The sequence below is a fragment of the Neophocaena asiaeorientalis genome, unplaced genomic scaffold (genome assembly GCF_003031525.2).
Source record: "Neophocaena asiaeorientalis asiaeorientalis breed wild unplaced genomic scaffold, Neophocaena_asiaeorientalis_V1.1 scaffold440, whole genome shotgun sequence".
NCBI classification, from domain to species: Eukaryota; Metazoa; Chordata; class Mammalia; order Artiodactyla; family Phocoenidae; genus Neophocaena; species Neophocaena asiaeorientalis.
In genome coordinates, this window is record NW_020174554.1 from 105,455 (window position 1) to 129,206 (window position 23,752).

General features: G+C 36.6%; 1 protein-coding gene across 2 annotated transcripts in view; it reads left to right on the forward strand.

The window, feature by feature from the left end:
- RGS7 (regulator of G protein signaling 7) overlaps positions 1-23,752 on the forward strand; it is a 176,707-nt gene that overhangs the window by 69,508 nt on the left and 83,447 nt on the right. For both annotated transcript variants that reach the window (XM_024757460.1, XM_024757459.1), the window contains exon 4: positions 22,860-22,924. In XM_024757460.1, the coding sequence (XP_024613228.1) occupies positions 22,860-22,924 (65 nt within the window). The remainder of the gene's footprint in view (positions 1-22,859; positions 22,925-23,752) is intronic.

A 23,752-nucleotide genomic window follows, 5' to 3' on the forward strand; every position in this document is an offset into this window, starting at 1 on the left:
ACAAAAAAAAAAAAAAAAAAGTGGCAAGAGTGGGCCTCCTTATCTTCTTCCTGATCTTAGAGGAAATGCTTTCAGCTTTTCACCATTGAGTATGATGTTAGCTGTAGGTTCGTTATATATAGCCTTTATTATGTTGATGTAGGTTTCCTCTAAGCCCACATTTTGGAGAGTCTTATCATAAATTCGTGTTGAATTTTTTCAAAAGATTTATGCATCTATTAAGATGATCGTATGGTTTTTATTCTTCGATTGGTAATGTGGTGTATCACACTGATTGATTTGTAGATACTGAAAAATCTTTGTATCCCTGGGACAGATCCCACTTGATCATGGTGTATGATCCTTTTATTATATTGTTGGTTATTATGTTTGAAGATTTTTGTGTCTATGTTCATCAGTGATATTGGCTTAATAGAATGTATTTGGGAGTGTTGCCTCCTATTCAGTTTTTTGGAAGAGTTTGAGAAGGATCAGTATAAGTTCTTCTTTATATGTTTTGCCTGTGAAACCATGCGGTCCTAGAATTTTGTTTGTAGGGAGATTTCAAATTATAGATTCTATTTCACTTTTAGTTATTGGTTTGTTCAAATTATCTATTTCTTCTTGATTCATTTTGGTGGGCTGTATGTTTCTAAAAACTTGTCCATTCCTTCAAGGTTGTTGAATTTGTTGGCATATAATTTTTCATAGTATTCCCTTGTTGGGGTTTCTTTTGGGATTTCTGTGGTATCAGTTGTTACGTCTCCTTTTTCATTTCTTATTTTGTTTATTTGGGTTCTCTCTCTTTTCTTTTTGGTAAGCCTGACCAGAGGTTTGTCAATCTTCTTTACCCTTTCAGAGAACCAGCTCTTGGTTTTATTGATCTTTTCTATTGTTTTTTAATTTCTCTTTTATTAATTCCTCTCTGATCTTTATTATTTCCTTCCTTCTGCTGACTTTAAGTTTTGCTTATTCTTCTTTTCCTAATTCTTTTTGGTGATAGGTTAGGTTGTTTATTTAAGGCTTTTCTTGTTTTTTTGAGGAAATCTGTATTGCTATGAACTTCCCTCTGAGAACAGCTTTCACTGTATCCCACAGATTTTGTATAGTTGTGTTTTTATTGTCATTTGTCTTAAGGTATTTTTAAATTTCCTCTTTGATTTCATTGTTGACCCATTTGTTTTTTTAGTAGAATTTTGTTTAATGTCCACATCTTTCTGCTTTTCCCATTTTTTTTCCTGTAATTAATTTCTAGTTTCATACTGTTGTTGTTGGATAAAAATGCTTGATATAATGCCTATCTCTTAAATGTGTTGAGACTTGTTTTGTGACCAAACATGTGATCTATTCTGGAGAATCTTCCTTGTTCACTTGAAAAGAATGTGTATTTTGCTGTTTTTGGATGGAGTGTCCTTTAGATATCTATTAAGTCCAACTGGTCTACTGTATCATTTAAAATCACTGTTGCCTTATTAATTTTCTATTTGTATGATCTGTCCATTGATGTGAGTGGGGTGTTAAAGTCTACTACTATTATTGTTTTTCTGTCAGTTTCTCCCTTTATGTCTGTTAGTATTTGTTTTATGTATTTGGGTGCTGTATATTAGGTGCTTATATGTTGATGAGTGTGAAACCCTCTTCTTGTATTGTTACTTTTACCATCGTACAGTGTCCTTTATCTTTCTTTATGGCCTTTGTTCTAAAGTCTGTTTTGCCTGATAGGAGTATTTTGACCCCTGTTTTCCTATCATTTCTATTTGTATGAAACATCTTTTTCCATCCCCTCACTTTTAATCTATGTGTGTCCTTTGCCCTAAAATGGATCTCTTGTAGGCAGCATATTCTAGACTCTTGTTTTTCTATCCAATCTACCACTCTGTCTTTTGACTGGTGCATTTAGTCCATTGACATTTAAGGTAATTATTGATAGGTATGTATTTATTGCCATTTTAAACCTTGTTTTCCTCTTGATTTTATATTCCTTCTTTGTCCCTTTCTTTTTCTTTCTGTTTTTCCTTCTGTGGTTTGATGAATTTCTTTTGTATTATCCTTATGTTCTCTTCTTTTTATTTTTGGTGAAACTATTGTATATTTTTGATCTGTGGTTACCCTGTTTTTCAAGTATGTTAACCCCTTTCTATATCTACTTGCCTTAGACTGGTAGTCATATAAGCTCAAACACATTCTAGGAAATGAAAAAAAAATCTACATTTTCTTACTGTGGTTCCCCACATTTTATGATTTTTATGTCCTCTTTTACATCTTCATGTTCATCCTTCTGCTCTTCATTGTGGTTATCAAAAAAAATTTTTTTTAATATGCGTACTGGCTTATTTAGGTGACTTCCTTTCCAATTGTGATTTTCTCTTTCCTATAGATTCTTACCTCTTTTCTATTTAGAGAAGACCTTTCAATATTTCCTTTAGGATAGGTTTAGTATTGCTGTATTCTTTTAGTTTTTGCTTGTGTGAGGTATTCTTTACCTCTCCCTCTATTCTAAATGATGATCTTACTGGGTAGAATATCCTAGGTTGCAGATTTTTCCCTTTCAGGACTTTGAATATATCTCACCACCCCTTCTGGCTGCAACATTTCTGTAGAGAAACCAGATGATAGCCTTATGGGGGTTCCCTTGTTATTTACTCTTTGTTTTTCTCTTGCTGCCTTTAGAATCCTCTCTTTACCTTTAACTTTTGCCATTTTTATTATAATACATCTTGGTATAGGTCTGTTGGGTTTATCTTGTTTGGGACTCTCTGTGCTTCCTGTACCTGGATATCTTTTTACTTCTTTAGGTTTGGGAAATTTTCAGCCATAATTTCTTCAAATACGTTTTTGATCACCTTCTCTCTTTCTTCCCCTTCTGGAATCTCTATTATGCATAGATTGGCATGCTTTATATTATCCCATAGGTCTCTTATATTGCTTTCAATTTTTTCATTTGGCTTTCTGTCTGCTGTCCTGATTGGGTAATTTCCATTATTCTATCTTCCAGATCACTTATTCACTCTTCTGCATTATTCATTCTGCTATTCATTGCTCAGCTTTCATCTCAGCAAATGAGTTTTCTATTTTTTCTTGGTTCCTCTTTATAGTTTCTAATTCAGTTTTACATTACTCTGCATTTCTGTCAATAGCTTTTCTTAATTCCTTCAGTATTTTCATTGTCTCCTTTTTGAAATTGGTGTCTATTAGATTGAAGAGGTCTATTTCATTGTTTGTTCTTTCAGGAGAATTCTCTTGGTCTTTTAATTGGGAGTGGTTCCTCTGCTTCTTCATTTTACTCATATTTCTCTTATTCTGTGAGTTTAGGAGAAACAATTATCTACTGTTGTCTTGGAGGGCTATTTAGATGTGGGAGCATCCCTGTGTAGCTTGATGTGGGTTTAATATTTTTGGTGCAAGGGATGTTTTTAGAATGGATGCCTGTCACCTCTTTCCTCACTGTATGCTGGCCATTATCCCCTTGTTAGGGGGTGTGCAGATGCAGTGGCTGGAGCCCAGTCCTGGGATTCTCAGCAGTGGTGGCAGCTCATGTGCACCCCTGGAGCACACGATGGGAGCAGAGGTGGCTCACGACCATTCCCAGAGCCCTAAAGGGCAGTGGTGATGGCTTCTGACTGATCCTGAAAGCGGGGGGTGATGGGGTGGTGGTGGCAGCTTGCAACTGCTCCTGGATTCCGTAAGGGTGGCAGTGCTGGCTTGCAACCACTGCTGTAGCCTCAGGGGGTGTGGCAGCAGTGGCTAGCGATCACTCCTGTACCTCGTGTAGGTGGTGTTCTGCCATCTGAGAGTGCATGCAAGGGAAAAGCCTGCAATGGCGGGTCTCCCCACTGCCCTCATGCATCCCCCAAACAATGGCACCTGGCCTTTAAGGTGGGCCAGGCTTCCCCTGCATACACCCTCAGTGGCAGTTGCACCAGACTCCAGCCCCTTCAGTCTGTTTCCACTAATCCCATACCAGTCTTCTCCCTGGGGTTGATCTCCAAAGCCCAGCTTCAGCACCCAGCCCATGCCCACACCAGCAGACACTCATCTCAGTATGTGGAGTGCAGGGCAGTGGCACTGACCATCTGTGCAGGTCTCTCTCTGTTCTACCTGCTGCAAACCGGTTACTGCAATCTCCTCCAAGGCTATGAAGCTCCCCCTTCTGTCCTGACTGATTTCCCTGCCAGTGAGGGGACTTCCCAGGTTGCTTCCTCCCAGGGGCACAGGTCCTGTCCAGATTCCTTTCTCATTTTCTTTTTTTTTTTTCTTTTTTCTTTTGTCCTACCCAGTTACATGGAGATTTTCTTACCCTTTCAGAAGTCTGAGTTCTTCTGACAGAGTTCAGATACTCTGTGAGAATCGTTCCACCTGTGGATGTATTTTTGATGTATTTGTGGGAGGAAGTGAACTTCACATCCTACTCTTCCGCAACTTGATTGCTTCTCCCCTACAATTATTATTATTTTTTTTTTTTTTTGCGGTATGCAGGCCTCTCACTGTTGTGGCCTCTCCCGTTGCGGAGCACAGGCTCCAGACGTGCAGGCTCAGTGGCCATGGCTCACGAGCCTAGCCACTCCATGGCATGTGGGATCCTTCCGGACCAGGGCACGAACCCATGTCCCCTGCATCAGCAGGCGGACTCTTAACCACTGAGCCACCAGGGAAGCCCCCCACAATTAGTTTTTGATAGCATATTTTATATCTAATTGTTTTGTGTACCCCTTAACTGCTTATTGCTGAAGTGGATGATTTTATTACTTTTGTCTTTTAACCTCCCTACTAGCTTTGTTTGTGGATGATTTCATACCTTTAATCTATGTTTTCCTTTACCAGTGAGCTTTTTCATGCCATATTTTTTTGTTTGTTTGTTTCTAGTTCTGACCTTTTCTTTTTTGCCTAGAGAAGTTCCTTTAAGATTGCTGTAAAGCTGGTTTTGTGGTGCTGAATTATTTTAGCTTCTGCTTATTTGTAAAGCTTTTGATTTTTCCATCAAATCTGAATGAGAACCATGTTGGGTAGAGTATTTTGGTTGTAAGTTTTTCCCTTTCATCACTTTAAATATATCATGCCACTCCTTTCTGGCCTGCAGAGTTTCTGCTGAAAATCACCTGACAGCCTTATGGGAGTTCCTTTTTATGTTATTTGCTGCTTTCCCCTTGCTGCTTTTAATATTCTCTATCTTTAATTTTTGTCATTTTGATTACAATGTGTTTTGGTGTGTTCCTCTTTGGGTCAATCCTGTATGGGACTCTCTGGGCTTCCTGGACTTGGGTGACTGTCTCGTTTCCCACGTTAGGGAGGTTTTCAGCTATTATTCTTCAAATATTTTCTAGGTCCCTTTCTCTCTCTCATCTCCTTCTAGGACCCCTATAATGTGAGTATTAGTGCAACTGATGTTGTCCCAGAGGTCTCTTAAACTGTCCTCATTTCTTTTAATTCTTTTTTCTTTTTTCTGTAGCAGCGGTGATTTCCATTACCCTATCTTCCAGCTCACTGATCCCTTCTTCTGAATCATTTAGTCTACTATTGATTCCTTCTAGTGTATTCTTTAAAAACTCTTTCTAGTGTATTCTTCATCTCTGTTTGGTTGTTCTTTAAATTTTCTAACTCTTTGTTAAAAACTTCTGACTTCTCGCTCTGTGCATCCATTATTTTCCTGTGTTTTGTGCATCCATTATTTTCCTGAGTTTTTTGATCATCTTTAAGATCATTATTCTGAACTCTTTCTCAAGTAGACTGCCTATCTTCACTTCGCTTAGTTTTTCTTCTGGGTTTTTATCTTGATAAATCTTCTCTAATAAAGGCATTTGATCCCATACAGTAACAAATTCATACTCCTATTTTATAATAACATAGTCTTCATTATTAACATAGTCAGAAAATTAAATAATTTTAAAATAATTTGTATAATATATTCTCCTGGTTAGTTTTCTTTTAAGATTTAATTTATCTTGCTGTTAATGTTTGAGTTGCTGTAGAGTCATAAATTAAAAAAAAATAAAATTACCTTAATTACTGTTATTTCTTACCTTTTCATTCCTCTAAGTGCATTCCTAATGACTAAATAGTTAAATGATTCCTTAGTTTTATAGTACTGTATTAACAGCAAATTCCAAGGAATTACTTTGGAAATTATGTTTTTAAAGAAGATAATTATCTCTTTTTTCAGAGTGAAATTAAGATTAATTTCACTTTGTTTTTAAAAGGTCCAAAAATTATTGAGGTTTTAAATATATGTCCATTCAGCATAGATATAATTACAATATATATTTGCATCTTTGGGTAGGTGTAAGAAGAACTGACTGACACAGCATACTTCCCAGAAATTTTCCCATATTGCTCCCCCTCACCCCTGAATGGAATAAAAAACAAAGATAGAAAATCTAGACTAGAATGTATCATTAGAACAGTGAAAATTAGAGAGTGATGCCACACATCACTCACTTGAAAGACGTATCTCTTTTCTGGAATCAATGGAATTTAGTCAAGACAGGAAGATGGTGATATCATTTCTTTTCTCAAGAAATTAGGGCAGCTTTGTAGAATGAAATTGGATGAAATTCTGACCAACCCATTAATGATTTCCAATATCTATACATGAGAGCTAGAGAGGTAAGTCTTGGATGGCAGAGAAAGACTTGCTCCATCTTGGATCAAGGTTTCTTAGGCTTAAACACAGCATTGGAAAAGACAGCATTGCCTGATGTTTTGTCCCTGACCTAGATTTCATAAAGCATTTCAGGTTCTCTCAGACATTTGGGAAGCAAGCTTAAGAGTAGAGGGGAGAGACTGAGAGAAGAGCAATGAAGTACCTTGAAGGGTAGTTGCTGCTGGCCAACAGCTACCACAGAGAACCGAGGATTATCAACATCTTTTCCAGCTCACCTTCATCAGTGTAGTGGCCTCACTCAAAAATGAGTGAGCAAACACCAAAAGAAACCAGAAATAAGAAGGGTCACCATAACGGGTGATATCTCTCCTTTCCTGGGTAAATATACATCACATCAAATTTAGATTTTTAAAAAGTTGTGCAAAAACAAAACTTCCTTTCTTTAATTATCCAAGACAATAGCTTTCTCTTCCTGGCCTCCAGGATTCAATAACTGTGATTAAAAATAGTTTACAAATGGAATGTGAATACTGTAAGTAATTTTATAAAACTATAACAGAGCATAGGATAAATTCTGGGTCACTAAAAGAATTACGAAGATAGGAGGAAGTGAAGATAGGTTAATTTATTCATCATTTATGAAGGTAAGCATTAGACAGTGTTTAATTTCTGAGGTTAACTTTCAAGAAATATGTATTTAAGCATTTACTTAAATATATGAGTGCCACTAAAGGAACAGTAACAAGTTTTATTACTTCTAAATTATTAAAGTAGGAGTGAGAACACTCCATGTAACAAAAGGCAGAAAACGGAATTTCAATCAGAGAGAGAGAGGGAGATGATAACATAAGAAAAGGAATAACAAATATTAACTTACACAAATGAATATTTGTCTATTAAAAGAACAAGTATCTTTATGTTAGGTCATGAATAAAATCCAACAATATCTTTCTACAAGGAAGACAAGTGAAACAAACTGACTCTTTCAGTTAGCATAAATGGTGAAAATAACAGTGGAAAATGAAATTAGGGGTTGCAATATACACCAGATGAAAAATAGTTCAAGGGACAAAGTATTAAATGGAGCCAAATCAGTGAAGAAAACAATCCATAAAAATTTTTATATTAAAATCTATGATATGAAAACTGTTGGAAATATTAGAAAACACATAAAGAAACATGATGAAAGTGTTGCACTTAACATACCTCTTTCAAGCCAGAATGGCAAAAATTCAAGTCTGGCATTTAGGAGAGGCTATTAACATATTTCTGAAAAGGTATAATGAGTAGAAATTTGGCAGTGTCTTATAAAATTCAGAATGTGCCTGTCCCTCAAACTCCTGATACCAATTCCAGGAGTATATGCTGTAATAATTCACTGGATAATTATTTATAATAGCTTTATTTTTTTAAGATTTTGTATGATGTGGACCAATTTTAAAGTCTTTATTGAATTTGTTACTATATTGCTTCTGTTTTATGTTTTGGTTTTTTGGCCGTGAGGCATGTAGGATCTTAGATCCCCAACCAGGGATTGAAACCTCACCTGCTGCATTGGAAAGCAAAGTCTTAACCACTGGACCACCAGGGAAGTCCCCTGTAATAGCTTTAGAAAAAAGAAAGAAAGAAAAAAACTAGAAAACATCTAAGTATTTAAATATACGGATAGGCTAAATAATATGTGATACAGTCATAGGATAGACTACAGCAGTCAAGAGAAACAAGCTATATCTATAGAAAACAGCCTGAGTAAATCTCAATGATGTTGTGCTGAGTTTAAAAAAAAAAGCAGGTTTCTGAACATGTACTGCAGATGCCATATGTCTGTATCATTATTAAATTTCTCTCCAAAAGCCTGGGAGGTCTAATAAATAAAAATTCAAATCCCCCAATAGAAAAACTAACAAAGTCATGAATAGCTAACTCACAAATGGAAAATGTACTCAAATAGTCAGTAAACATTCATTGATGTTTTCACTCAGCAAATCTGTTTTGAACATCTACTATGTGCCAAATACTATTGTAGGCAGGGGGATACTTGGGAAAACAAAATAAGCAAAAATCTCTGTCCTCTTGGAGCTGACATTCTAGTGAGGGCAGTAGGGGGGAAAATTAAGCTAATAAGCAATCTACATAAATGAATACATAAATTGTATATTAGGAGGTAAAATATTGAGCGGAGGAAGGCAATAGGAAAGGGGCTAGTAAGGGGTGGGGAGGGGAGATGTTGGTGAGAGAATACCAGTTCAGCCCTGAGGGCAGAGTGCAAGCTTTCCAGAAATAGGTAAAGGAGCAAAGGCCAGAAGCAGAACATCTGTTATGCAGCTCAAACACAGCTAGAGAGCAGCAGGAAAGGAGGTCAGAGGACAACTTAATGGAGAAGCAAGGACTTTGGCTTTTAGAGTGAGATGAGATGGGAAGCAGTTGGAAAAATGGATAGTTTCAACACAGTGGCAATCTGATTTATTTTAACAGAATAATTCTGATTGCTTTGCTGAAAATAGACTCTCCAGAGTTGGAGATGGTATGAGTCACACTCATGTTTAAACTTTACAGAATTTGTTTTTAAGGATCAAAATGCTTGAAAGGTGCTTAGTCCCTAATGAGCAATAACACTTTCAGGAAATAAACAATTTCTAAAAAGTAAAACACATGCATGTATACATACATGCAGAAATATTAGATATATAATAGCAAAACTATGGATATAACCCAAGTGCCCAGCAATAAGGGATCATTTAAATAAATTATAGTACATCTTGGGACTTCCCTGGTGGTGCAGTGGTTAAGACTTCGCCTTTCAGTCCAGGGAGTGTGGGTTCGATCCCTGGTTGGGGAGCTAAGATCCCACATGCCTCAAGGCCAAAAAACCAAAACATAAAACAGAAGCATTATTGTAACAAATTCAATAAAGACTTTAAAAATGGTCCACATCAAAACAATCTTTAAAAAAAATTATAGTACATCTCGACACAGGACTGTCGTGAAATAATTTTTTAAATATAAAGAGCAACACTTATTGATATGAAAATTTAGCCACAATATAATATTAAAGAAAAAAGTTTCTAAGACAGCATTTGTAGTACAGTTTGAGTACATTGTAAATAAATATATGCAGATAGATTTTTATATAAATATACATATTCATATGTATATTAGTGGATGTATATAGAAGGAGAAAACCCAGAATATATACCAAAATAGTGGCAGTGAGATGATACTTGACAATGATTTTTTACTTTAATATTTATATTTTTTCTACATCGTCTGAACTTTTACAATGAGGGATTAAGGATTTTAAATTTTAAACTACTTTAACTTTGAGGTAAAACAATTTGCACACACTTTGAATGGCAATATAATATCTCATTGAACAAATATGCGTGCTTTCTTTGCCTATTCCCCATTGTCATTCCTGTATCCACATCGTGGATGCTTAAGTCTCTGTGCCTCTTGTGTTATTTCCTTGGGTTATAGTCTCAGAAGAGCACGTACTGGAACAATGGCCATGAATGTTTTAAGGCTTTATTACGCATTGTCAAAACCCTTTCCAAGGGCTTCCCTGGTGGTGCAGTGGTTGAGAGTCCACCCGCTGATGCAGGGGACACGGGTTCGTGCCCCGGTCCAGGAAGATCCCACATGCCGCGGAGCGGCTAGGCCCGTGAGCCATGGCCACTGAGCCTGTGCATCCGGAAAAAAAAAACCCTTTCCAAGCAGATTTTCCCTGTTTACCTGCTCACCAGCAGTGCTATTTCACTCTTCTGTTGCCAGGATAGTTTATTCTCACTCTGTATCTGTCTTTGTTGTTTCGATGTGTAGAGTGATTTTTGTAACAGGATGTTAAAAGGGAAATCCAGCTAAAGTGTGAAGTAGGTCAAGAGTAGACATGGGGCTTCCCTGGTGGCACAGTGGTTGAGAGTCCGCCTGCCGATGCAGGGGACACGGGTTCGTGCCCTGGTCCAGGAAGATCCCACATGCCGCGGAGTGGCTGGGCACGGCCGCTGAGCCTGCGCGTCCGGAGCCTGTGCTCCGCAACGGGAGAGGCCACAGCAGTGAGAGGCCCGCGTACCGCAAAAAAAAAAAAAAAAAGTAGACATGAACGCACCATGCAACACTGACACACAGAGTACCATAGTAGTTGCCATCAACTCACATTGAGATTATTTAAGGGTAAGACATTGGCTTGAGGCTCATTTCGTGGCTGTTAGGTGCTGGGAGTCATTGCCCCCACCAGCCCAAGTGGGTGGGGAGTGCCTCCACTTCAGGCCCAGAGACAGAGAGTTCAATGGGCTTCTGAGAGTGCTTGACAGCAGTCACCTACCCCGGGGGACACACTGGACCATGAACTTCCAGGCCTCAGAATTACAAAGGGCAAGAGACAGGCCGTCTAGCTATGGATGGGACATTGAAAGGGAGGTGGCTATGTTCTGTGGCCTACTTTCAGGGCAAAGAGTGCATGAATGTTTCTAAGCCATGTGTGAGAGGTAGTCCTGTCTTAGAAAGCAGCCTGGAGGGACAAACAGCATTGCAAAGAGAAGCTAAAGGTACAAATCAAGGGCTATGGCATTTGCCAGCCCCAGCAAAAGGGTGCTGCAGGTGAGAGATCCCCACAGGAGATCTTGCAGGGGAGAGATTCTCCAAAGCATCCACAAAAGTACCTGAGAAATACAGTAAACTTTAAACCCCTGCCAAGTCCAGAGAATGGCAACACTAGATCATCACGGTGGTACCAGTAGGGTAAGAATGTCAGCACTCACCTTTCCGCTCTTTCCTTGCTGTACTCCAATCCCAGAAGACAAGAAGCCTTGGTTACAATACTTTGAGGCGGACACAGAAAAACAAGGTGGAGAAAGAAGGCACTCACACTTATTTCACAGAAGCTGGGGGAAAGGGGAAGCCTTCAAGACCTTAAACCAAGCTTGGAGTTTCGACTATTACTTGGATGCACATTCTTATTAATAAACTGGGACTTTTTGAATTACCCAAGAGTGACCAACAAGACTGTGAAACTTGCCTGAATTTTTATTATTATACCACAAAGTAAACTTTAAAAGATAAAAAAGAGTTGCATTATGGCACTATGTGTTACATTTGTATTACTTTGGTTGAAAGTTGGATATTTTTCCAGTATTTACTTGGCAATTGTTTTTCTAGTCTTTATGAATTATATTTATGTCCTGTCCGTATTTAGATATTAGGATCTCAGTGATTTTTCACTGACCTCTGTGATACAATTCTGTACCCTTTTGTCATGAGTATCAGTGTTTGCTCAACAGGCTACTCTACATTTAGAGCTTTATGAAATTAAATGGAAAAACTGATGTCAGATTTTACTTTCTATTCAATTAGACATGTGATCTAGAAACTTCAACTTTTCCATCTAAATTCTAAGTTGTATTTAAGCCAAATTCTATGCCTTTACTACACAACTATTTTAGCCAGAGTAACACTTCAGGGTTTCTCAAACTTTCTTCCACTTAGTGGCAGAGCTTCCTATTAAACTACTTGTTTGTTGACCCTTTAAGTCCTCAAAACTATCTCATTATAGTCTCCCAGAAAACTACTGCAAAGAGATATATTTACATTTTAAATTGAAGTTAAACCCTTGATAATGGGAAACATCTTAAATAGAACTGCAGAAATGGGTTTTTTCATTGTATTTTCAATAATTTGGCAGTACAGAAAAAAATTCAAGCATTGTATTAAAAAGTATTCATACTTTGTACCAGGGCCTAGGTCCATACACAACATCATAGGGCACTTTTAGTGCCTAAATAATTAGAGATCAGTACAAAAAGAATTGAACTGAGCCATAGTTTTGACTATGCCCAAGTACTCCCATTTTTTCAATCTTTGATAAATTGAATTAATTTGAAACTCTTTTTCATCTGCTTGATCCTCCTTCCTCATCCATATCAGCCCAATGCTGATACTCTCTGCTGATAAAGAATAAAAGTATCATCTGTTCCTGTCAACATGCTGTGCTGTGTCTAGACTAGATTGGTGAGGTTTGGGCCATTCCGGTCATGACCATATTTGGTCTATTTTCAACAGAATTTCAGAGTGTTCCCTACTCTGCTAATACAGCCTTCACCTTTTCCCTTCTTTCTCTTTACCAAAGAGTCTAGTAGAAATTACTTGAATTAATTCAACTTCTCAATAGCTTCTTCTGAAAATATCCTGTACATTCACTTATTCATTCATTCACTCATTCAACAAATACATATGAAACATCTACTCTATAACTGGCACTGCCTGTCCATACCTTCATTTTGTTTCCTAGACAGTTAAAGAAAATTGCATTTACCTATAATAAAGGATGCATAAATTCTTAGTGAACATTCATCTTAAAAATATCACTCTGCTCCTGCTTTATTTGTTAGTTTACCTAATGAGGTTAGAAATATGTTTCCCAAAAGGGGTCTTATTTTGAAAAGAACAAAGTTTAGATGACCACAATCAATAAAACAAGTAGAGGCTGATGCAGCCTTCTGCATATATAGAGAGGAGGGCTGACTGATGGGGCTTGAAATTTGATTAAAGGTGACTCCATAGGAAATCTGAAATTATTTAATTGGGTATTTAAGAAAATTCAATCTTTCTCTCATGAAGAGATACCCTCAGGAATGTTGCACATACATTACAATCTCTTTCACCAACTGCTGAAAACATTTTAGATATTTTGTTAAAATCACGGTGGCCTGTACATTAAGAGTTTCTTCAGGAGAGAGTGTAAATTATATCCAATTAGGAAATTACATCATATCAATTTTGTTTTTCAATTTTCAATTTTGTAAATTTTGAAAATTAATAATTTTAAAAATCAGTGATTTTGTAATCTACATATGAAAATTACTAATATTAATAGAAAAATAAAATTACCATAGTAGATTATAGAGAGATGTGTTCTAAAATCTATCCTAGGTTTTTAGTGTTTGTAGTAATATTAGCAACATTCCAAGGTTGATCTCTCCTTTCCCATGACTTTCATACAGGAAATCTTAGAGGGCAGAAATTGAATAAATAGCATCAGTGTTTTCAGTGGCCTCAGATTTTTTGTATAAGTTATTTCCTCACTGATATCAGCTGGATTTCATTATCAAAAACTGAAGGTGGTACAGATTAGTGCAAAAGTTGTATTTATAAGAGATCCCCCAGGGCTAGCCTTACAAAAAGTGATATTTGACACTCTTTATCCAATGGATTTATCCATTGGCATCTAGAATTGATAGAGTTTATCTTGAATTTTATGAGACTCAAATACCATATGTTATGGAAAATTACAAAAATATTCTGGAAATGAGACTTTCCAGAGGGCTCTGAATAACTTTTTGGTTTTGGTTGGTCATATTTTGTTTATTTTAATTTAATGTTTATTGTATATTGGAGTACAGTTGATTTACAATATTGTCTTAGTTTCAGGTGTACAGTAAAGTGATTCAGTTGTACACATACAAATATCCATTCTTTTTCAGATTCTTTTCCATATAGGTTATTACAGAATATTGAGTAGAGTTCCCTGGCTATACAGTAGGCCCTTGTTGATTATCTATTTTATATATAGTAGTGTGTATATGTTAATCCCAAACTCCTAATTTATCCCTCCCCACCACCCTTTCCCCTGGTAACCATAAGTTTGTTTTCAAAGTCTGTGAGTCTGTTTTGTAAATAAGTTCATTTGTATCATTTTTTTTGATTCCACATATAAGTGGTATCATGTGATATTTGTCTTCCTCTGTATGACTTATTTCCCTTAGTATGATAATCACTAGGTCCATCCATGTTGCTGCAGATGGCATTATTTCATTCTTTATTATGGCTGAGTAGTATTCCATTGTATATATGTACAAAATCTTTTTTATCCATTCTGCCTTCGATGGGCATTTAGGTTGCTTGCATGTCTTAACTATTGTAAATAGTGCTGCAGTGAACATTGGGGTGCATGTATCTTTTCGAATTATGGTCTTCTCTGGGTATATGCCCAGAAGTGGGATTGCTGGATCATATGGTAGTTCAATTTTTAGTTTTTTAAAGAACCACCATACTGTTCTCCATAGGGAGTGTCCCAATTTACATTCCCACCAACAGTGTAGGAATGTTCTGTTTTCTTCATACCCTCTCCAGCATTTATTGTTTTTGGACTTTTTGATGATGGCCATTCTGACTGTTGTGAGGTGTTACATCATTGTAGTTTTGATTTGCATTTCTTTAATAATTAGCTATGTGGAGCACCTTTTCATGTGCTTTTTGGCCATCTGTATGTCTTCTTTGGAGAAATGTCTATTTAGGTCTTCTGCCCATTTTGTTTGTTTTCTGTTTTTTTTAATTGGAGTATACTTTTTTTACACTGCTGTGTCAGTTTCTGCTGTACAGCAAAGCGACTCAGCCATACATATACATATATCCCCTATTTTTTGGATTTCCTTCCCATTTAGGTCACCACAGAGCACCAAGTAGAGTTCCTTGTGCTACACCGTAGGTTCTCATTAGTCATCTATTTTATACATAGTAGTGTATATATGTCAATCCTAATCTCCCAATTCATCCCCCCCCCCTTCACCCTTGGTATCCATATGTTTGTGTCTCTGATTTCCGCTTTGCAAGTAAGATCATCATTACCATTTTTCTTGATTCCACATATATGTGTTAATATACGATATTTGTTTTTCTCTTTCTGACTTCACTCTGTATGACAGTCTCTGGGTCCATTTATGTCTCTGCAAATGATACAGTTTTGTTCCAATTTAGGTCACCACAGAGCACCAAGTAGAGTTCCTTGTGCTACACCGTAGGTTCTCATTAGTCATCTATTTTATACATAGTAGTGTATATATGTCAATCCTAATCTCCCAATTCATCCCCCCCCCCTTCACCCTTGGTATCCATATGTTTGTGTCTCTGATTTCCGCTTTGCAAGTAAGATCATCATTACCATTTTTCTTGATTCCACATATATGTGTTAATATACGATATTTGTTTTTCTCTTTCTGACTTCACTCTGTATGACAGTCTCTGGGTCCATTTATGTCTCTGCAAATGATACAGTTTTGTTCCTTTTTATTGCTGAGTAATATTCCATTGTATATATGTGCCACATCTTCTATATCCATTCCTCTGCTGATGGACATTTATGTTGCATCCATGTCCTGGCTATTGTAAATAGTGCTGCAGTGAATATTGGAGTGCATGTGTCTTTTTGAATTATGATTTTTTCAGGGTATATGCCCAATAGTGGGATTGCTGGGTCATATGGTAGTTCTATTTTTAGTTTTTTAAGGAACCTCCATACTGTTCTACATAGTGGCTGTATCAATTTACATTCCCACTAACAGTGCAAGAGGATTCCCTTTACTCTACACCATCTCCAGCATTTATTCTTTGTAGATTTTTTGATGATGGCTACTCTGAATAGTGTGAGGTGATGCCTTGTTATAGTTTTGATTTGTACTTCTCTAATAATTAATGATGTTGAGCATTTTTTCATGTGTTTTTGACCATCTGTATGTCTTCTTTGGAGAAATGTCTATTTAGGTCTTCTGCCCATTTTTTGATTGGGTTCTTTGTTTTTTTGATGTTGAGCTGCATGAGCTGTTTGTATATTTTGGAGATTAGCCCATTGTCAGTCACTTCATTTGCAAATATTGTTTCCCATCCTCTGGGTTGTCTTTTCATCTTGTTTATGGTTTCCTTTGCTGTGCAAAAGCTTGTAAGATTATTAGGTCCCATTTGTTTATTTTTGCTTTTATTTTCAGTACTTTAAGAGGTGGATCCAAAAAGATATTGCTGTGATTTATGTCAAAAATTGTCCTACCTATTACTTCCTCTAGGAGTTTTATAGTATTCAGTATTCCATTTAGATCTCTAATGGATTTGTTTCTTGGATTTCTTTTATTTCTTTTTCTTCTCTGATTGCTGTGGCTCAGACTTCCAAAACTATGTTGAATAAATGTGTGGAAATCTTTGTCTTGTTCCTGATCTTAGAGGAAATGCTTTCAGTTTTTCACCATTGGCTATGATGTTACCTGTTGGTTTGTCATATATGGCCTTTATTATGTTGAGGTACATTCCCTCTGTGCCCATTTTATGGAGAGTTTTTATCATAAATGGGTGTTGAATTTTGTCAAAAGAATTTTCTGCATCTATTAAAATGATCATTTGTTTATTTTTGGTTTTATTGCCATTAGTCTAGGAGATGGCTCGAAAAAAATATTGCTGTGATTTATATCAAAGAGTGTTCTACCTATGTTTTCCTCTAATAGTTTTATAGTATTCAGTCTTACATTTAAGTCTTTAATCCATTTTGAGTTTGTTTTTTGTATGATGTTAAAGAAATTTCTGATTTCTTTTTTTACATGTAGCCGTCTAGTTTTCCCAGCACCACTTATTGAAGAGACTGTCTTTTCTCCATTGTATGTTCTTGCCTCCTTTGTCATAGATTAATTGACCATAGGTTCATGGGTTTATTTCTGGGCTTGCTATCATGGTTCATTGATCTATATTTCTGTTTTTGTGCCAGTACCATACTGTTTTGATTGCTGTAGCTTTGCAGTATAGTCAGAAGTCAGGGAGCCTGTTTCCTCCAGCTCCGCTTTTCTTTCTCAAGATTGCTTTGGCTATTCAGGGTCTTTTGTGTTTCAATACAAATTTTAAGATTTTTGTTCTAGTTCTGTGGAAAATGCCATTGGTAATTTGACAGGGATTGATTGAATCTGTAGATTGCCTTGTGTAGTACAGTCATTTTGACAATACTGATTCTTCCAATTCAAGAACATGGTATATCTTTACATCTGTTTGTGTCATCTTCAATTTCTTTCATCAGCATCTCATAGTTTGGGGAGTACAGGTATTTTGTCTTCTTAGGTAGATTTATTCCTAAGTATTTGATTATTTTTCATGCAATGGTAAATGTGATTGTTTCTTTAATTTCTCTTTCTGATCTTTTGTTGTTGTTGTATAAAAGTGGAACAGATTTCTGTGTATTAATTTTGTATCCTGCAACTTTACTGAATTCATTGATTACCTCTAGCAGTTTTCTGGTAGTATCTTTAGGATTTTCTATGTATAGTATCATGTCACCTGCAAACAGTGACAATTTTCCTTATTCTTTTCCAATTTGGATTCCTTTCATTTCTTTTTCTTCTCTGATTGCCATGGCTAGGACTTCCAAAACTATGTTGAAGAAAAGTGGTGAGAGTGGAAATCCTTGTCTTGTTCCTGATCGTAGAGGAAATGCTTTCAGCTTTTCACCATTGAATATGATGTTACCTGTAGGTTTGTCATATATCGCCTTTATTATGTTGAGGTATGTTCCCTCTATGCCCACTTTCTGGAGAGTTTTTATCATAAATGGCTGTTGAATTTTGTCAAAAGCTTTTTCTGCATCTATTGAGATGATCATATGGTTTTTGTTCTTCAAATTGTTAATGTACTGTATCACACTGGTTGATTTGTGGATATTAAAAAACACTTGCACACCTGAAATAAATCCCATTTGATCATGGTTTATGATCCTTATAAGGTATTGTTGGATTCAGATGGCTAGTATTTTGTTGAGGATTTTTGTGTATATGTTCATCAGTGATATTGGCCTATAGTTTTCTTTTTTTGTGATATCTTTGTCTGGTATCAGGGTGATGGTGGACTCATAGAATGAGTTTGGGTGTTTTCCTTTCTCTGCAATTTTTTGGAATAGTTTCAGAAGGATAGATGTTAGCCCCTCTCTAAATGTTTGATAGAATTTGCCTGTGAAGCCATTTGTTCCTGGCCTTTTGTTTGTTGTGATTCACAGTTTCAATTTCAGTGCTTGTGATTGGTCTATTCATATTTTCCATTTCTTCCTGATTCAGTCTTGGGAGATTGTACTTTCTACAACATTGTCCTTTTCTTCTAGGTTGTCCATTTTATTGGTATATAGTTGCTTGTAGTAGTGTATTATGGTCCTTTGTATTTCTGTGGTGTCTGTTGTAACTTCTCCTTTTTCATTTCTAATGTTATTGATTTCAGTCCTCTCCCATTTTTTCTTGATGAGTCTGGCTAAAGGTTTATCAGTTTTGTTTATCTTTTCAAAGAACCATCTTTTAGTTTCATAGATGTTTTCTATTGTTTTCTTAGTCTGTATTTAATTTATTTCTGCTCTCATCTTTATGTTTTCTTTCTTCTACTTAACTTTGGGTTTTTTTAGTTCTTCTTTCTCTAGTTGATTTGGTATAGGTTTAGGTTGTTGATTTAAGATTTCCCTTGTTTCCTGAGGTAAGATTGTATTGCTATAAACTTCCCTTTTAGAACTGCTTTTGCTGCACCCCATAGGTTTTGGATTGTCATGTTTTCCTTGTCATTTGTCTCTAGGTATTTTTTAATTTTCTCTTTGATTTCTTCAGTGATCCGTTGATTGTTTAGTGACATATTTCACCTCCACGTGTTTCTGTTTTTTTTCTTCTGGTTGATTTCTAATGTCATAGCCATGTGGTCAGAAAAGATATTTGATATGATTTCAATTTTCTTACATTTATAGAGGCTTGCTTTGTGGTCCAACATGTGTTCTATCTTAGAGAATGTTCCATGTGTACTTGAGAAGAATGTGTATTCTGCTGCTTTTGGATGGAATGTTTTATAAATATCAATTAAGGCCATCTAGTCTAATGTGTCATTTAAGGCCTTATTGTGTTTCCTTATTGATTTTCTGTCTGCATGTTCTCTCCATTGATGTAAGTGAGGTGTTAAAGTCCCCCACTGTTATTCTGTTACTGTTGATTTTTCCTTTAATACTGTTAGCATTTGCCTTATATATTGAGATCCTCCTATGTTGGGTGAACATAAATTTGCAATTGTTTTGTCATCTTCTTGGACTCATCTCTTGATCATTATGTGGTGTCCTTCTTTGCCTCTTGTAACAGTCTTTATTTTTAAGTCTGTTTTGTCTGATATGAGTATTGCTACTCCAGCTTTTTTTTTAAATTCCATTTGCATGGAATATCTTTTTCCATCCCCTCACTTTCAGTCTGTATGTTTCCCTAGATCTGAAGTGGGTCACTTTTACACAGCATATATACAGGTCTTGTTTTTGTATCCATTCAGCCAGTCTATGCCTTTCTTTGTAGTATTTAATCCATTTACATTTAAGGTAATTATCAATATGTATGTTCTATTGGCATTTTATTTTCAAGTTGCTTGTCTCTTCAAATGCATTTTGAACATCCTGGATTTGTGCTCTCCTCATGATTGCTGGTTTTAATATCATATTTGCACGTGGATGAGTTCCAACCTTTACTGTATGTTTGCCTTTACTGGTGAACTTTCCCATTCGTAATTTTGTTTGTTTCTTTCTTTCTAGTTGTTGCCTCTTCTTTTCTGCCTAGAGAAATTCCTTTAGCATTTGTTGTAAAGCTGGTTTGGTGGTGCAGGCATTTTGTTAATTGTTTTTGATTTCTTTAGGTAGGTCTTTTTTCTTCCCTTCCTATTTTGTTCTCTTGTGATTTGATGAGTATCTTTGGTGTTGTGTTTTATTATGTTTTTTCTTTTGTGTGTGTATCTATTGTAGATTTTTATGTGAGGTTACCATGTGGTTTTTATTTAGCTATATATATATATTCATATATATATACACATATACACATATATATGTGTATATATATATATATATAACCTCTTCTTTTCTGCCTAGAGAAATTCCTTTAGCATTTGTTGTAAAGCTGGTTTGGTGGTGCTGAATTCTCTTAGCTTTTGCTTGTCAGTAAAGCTTTTCATTTCTCCTCAAGTCTGAACAAGAGCCTTGCTAAGTAGAGTATTCTTAGTTATAGTTTTTTTCCTTTCATCATTTAAATATATCATGTCATTCCCTTCTGGCCTGCAGAGTTTCTGCTGAAAAATCAGCTGATAGCCTTATTGGGATTCCATTGCATGTTATTTGTTGCTTTTCCCTTGTTGCTTTTACTATTTTCTCTTTGCTTTTAATTTTTGTTAGTTTGGTTAATATGTGTCTTTGCATATTCCTCCTTGGTTTTATCCTGTATGGGACTCTCTGTGCTTCCTGGACTTGAGTGAGTGTTTCCTTTTCCATGTTAAGGAAGTTTTCTCCTATTATCTGTTCAAGTGTTTTCCCAGGTCCTTTCCTCTCTCTCTTCTCCTTCTGAGACCCCTATAATGCAAATGTTGGTACATTTAATGTTGTCCCAGAGCTCTCTATGACTGTCTTCATTCATTTTCATTCTTTTTTCTTTATTCTGTTCCATGGCAGTGATTTCCACCAATCTGCCTTCCAGCTCACTTGTCTCTTCTTATGCCTCATTTATTCTGCTAATTATTCCTTCTAGTATATTTTTCATTTCAGTTATTTTATTGTTCATCTCTGTTTTTTGTTCTTTGAATTATCTACCTCTTTGTTAAACGTTTCTTTTATCTTCTTGGTCTGTGCCTTCATTCTTTTTCTGAGATCTTGGATCATCTTTAGGATCATTACTCCAAATTCTTTTACAGGTAGATTGCCTATCTATACACTTCACCTACTTGTTCTTCTGGGATTTTATCTTGTTCCTTCATCTGGAACATATTTCTCTGCCATCTCATTTTGTCTAGCTTTCTGTTTGTGGTCTCTGTTCTGCAGGCTGCAGGATCATACTTCCTCTTGCTCCTGGTGTTTGCCCCCTGGTGGTTAGGTTCTTCCAGGGACTTGTGCAGGCTTCCTGGTAGGAGAGACTGGTGCCTGCCCACTGGTGGGGGGAGCTGGGTGTTGTCCCTATGGTGGGCAGGGCCATGTCAACAGGTGTGTTCAGAGGAGGCTGTGAGCTCAGGACAACTTTTAGCAGCCTGTCTGCTGATGGGTGGGGCTGTGTTCTCACCTTGTTGGTTGTTTGGCCTGAGGCGTCCCAGTACTGGAGTCTGCAAGCTGCTGGGTGGGGTTGGGTCTCAGTGCCAAAATGGCAGCCTCCTGGAGAGCTCACACTGATGAATATTCCCTGGCCCTCCACTACCAGTGTCCTTGCCCTCACCATGTGCCACAGCCCACCCGTGCCTCCCCAGGAGACCCTCTAAGACTTGCAGGTAGATCTGGCGCAGGCTCCTGTGGAGTCACTGCTTTGTCCTGGATGCCAGGGCACATGAAACCTTGTGTGCACCCTTCAAGAGTGGCGTGTCTGTTTCCCCCAGTCCTGTGGAGCTCCTGCACTCAAGTCCCCTGGCCTTCAAAGCCCAATTCTCTGGTGGTTCCTCCTCCCGATGCCAGACCCTCAGACTGGGGAGCCTGATGTCTGGCTCAGAAGTCTCACTACTGTGGGAGAACTTCTGAGATATAATTGTTTTCCAGTTTGTGGGTTGCCCACCTGGTGGGTATGAGATTTGATTATATTGTGAAAACGCCCCTTCTCATTGTGGCTTCCTGTTTGTCTTTGGATGTAGAATATCTTCTTTGGTAGGTTACAGTCTTTTTTTTGTCAGTGGTTGTTCTGAAGATAGTTGTGATTTTGGTATTTTGTGAGAGAGCTCCAGTCCTCCTTCTTCAACATCCTGTCTCCTCCCTTCTGAATGTCTTGATATTAACATGAGAGTCACTAATATTCCTGAAATCACTGAAGAAATTTGACTGTTCGATGGCAATGCTGCTGTCAACGTCCTCTTTCTATCTGCCATTTATCCTGTAAATCTTCTGCCCAGATGGACTTTGCCTGGTAATGGAGAAGACAGAGTTCTCAAGGAAAATGGAATTAAAAGGTTATTGGATTATAGTTAGGTCAGATATATACTCTCCTCTCTCCTAGTGACAAAATGACTGATTGATGATTGATCCTTGTGGATTGCAGCAAAGAAGATGCTAAGAAGCCTTCGGTTTACATTAATAAATTATTTCAGTTGACAATAGAATACGGAAATAATTGAACGTGCAAATAGTGATTCCCTCTTCGTGCAATTCTTTTTTTAAAAATCGTTTTATTTGTATATCCAGATTTTAACATTCATTTGATCTTTTATTGAAAAGGCTTTATTTTTTCCCCTTATATTTTGAGGAAGCTAAAATTGTGACAACTATTTAATGAAATAAAGGAAATGGTTACCAAATTTCTAAACATATCTATTTTCTTATAACGCCTTTTTATATTACCGCTATGTTTGAATTTCAGTAATGATGTTACAGATTACTTATTTTGTCCAAAAAAAGTTAAAAAGAGAAAATTACAACTTGTGGAAAAATGACAAAGACCAACATGTCTTGGTTTATAATGCTCTGTTTTTATTTTTAGTGTCTCAATGTAAATAAGCAGGTGAGAGATGATTGATTTTTTTTCCTTTACAGCGGTTTACCTCTGCAAAAGAACAATGCAAAACAAAGCAAGGCTGGAACTAGCTGACTATGAAGCTGTAAGTACCAAGGACTTCCTGACAAAGAAAGGTATAAAATGAGCAAGAATAAGGCCTACGGTCATTTCTGGGCACTCTTAACTTTCTACATTCATGGATCTTAGGGATCAGATTTCCAGGGAAGGGCAGCATAATGATTTAACATATCCCTTACTTGCTTACTTCCTCTCATCATTCACACTGAGGATGGTGAAATTCTAAATACACAAACTCAGAGAAGAAGGAGGAAGCATATCTTATTTGCTAAAATTGACTTAAATGTAAAAACTTATATATATGTATATATATATATACTATATATAATGAAGATATCCAAACTTAGAGAATTATAGAGCATTTACACTGGGAAAATGGTTTTTGCATAACCTTTATGTTGGTCACCATCAGCAGATTAGTCTCATATAGTTTGTTCAGATGGTTGCTATGTTCTGATTTACTAAACTTGAAGCACTGTCCACAACTGGGTAGTAGGGGGCTGAAGGTTTAAATTTTTCTCAGGAACTGGATAGACTGGTTGAATCAGTAGTAGAGAGTATTGCTTTCCTGTTCCTCAGTAAAATGAGCACAGGAAAATCCAATGGATTAGTCTTGAGCACTTTTTTTATATAAGGTAAGTTGAGTATTTTTGATATTTAGTTATATTCTCCAATATTAATACTCATAATAGGTTTTCCTGTGTCCTCTATGACTGTTAATATGAGTATTAGCTGCGTTCAGTGAGCATGACTTATCATTCCAAGTACACTTACTCCTTTAGAAATTCTGATTTGTTTTTTTGGTAAGTACATATGGTAGATAAACTAGAAGGGAGGAGTAAACCTGAGGACC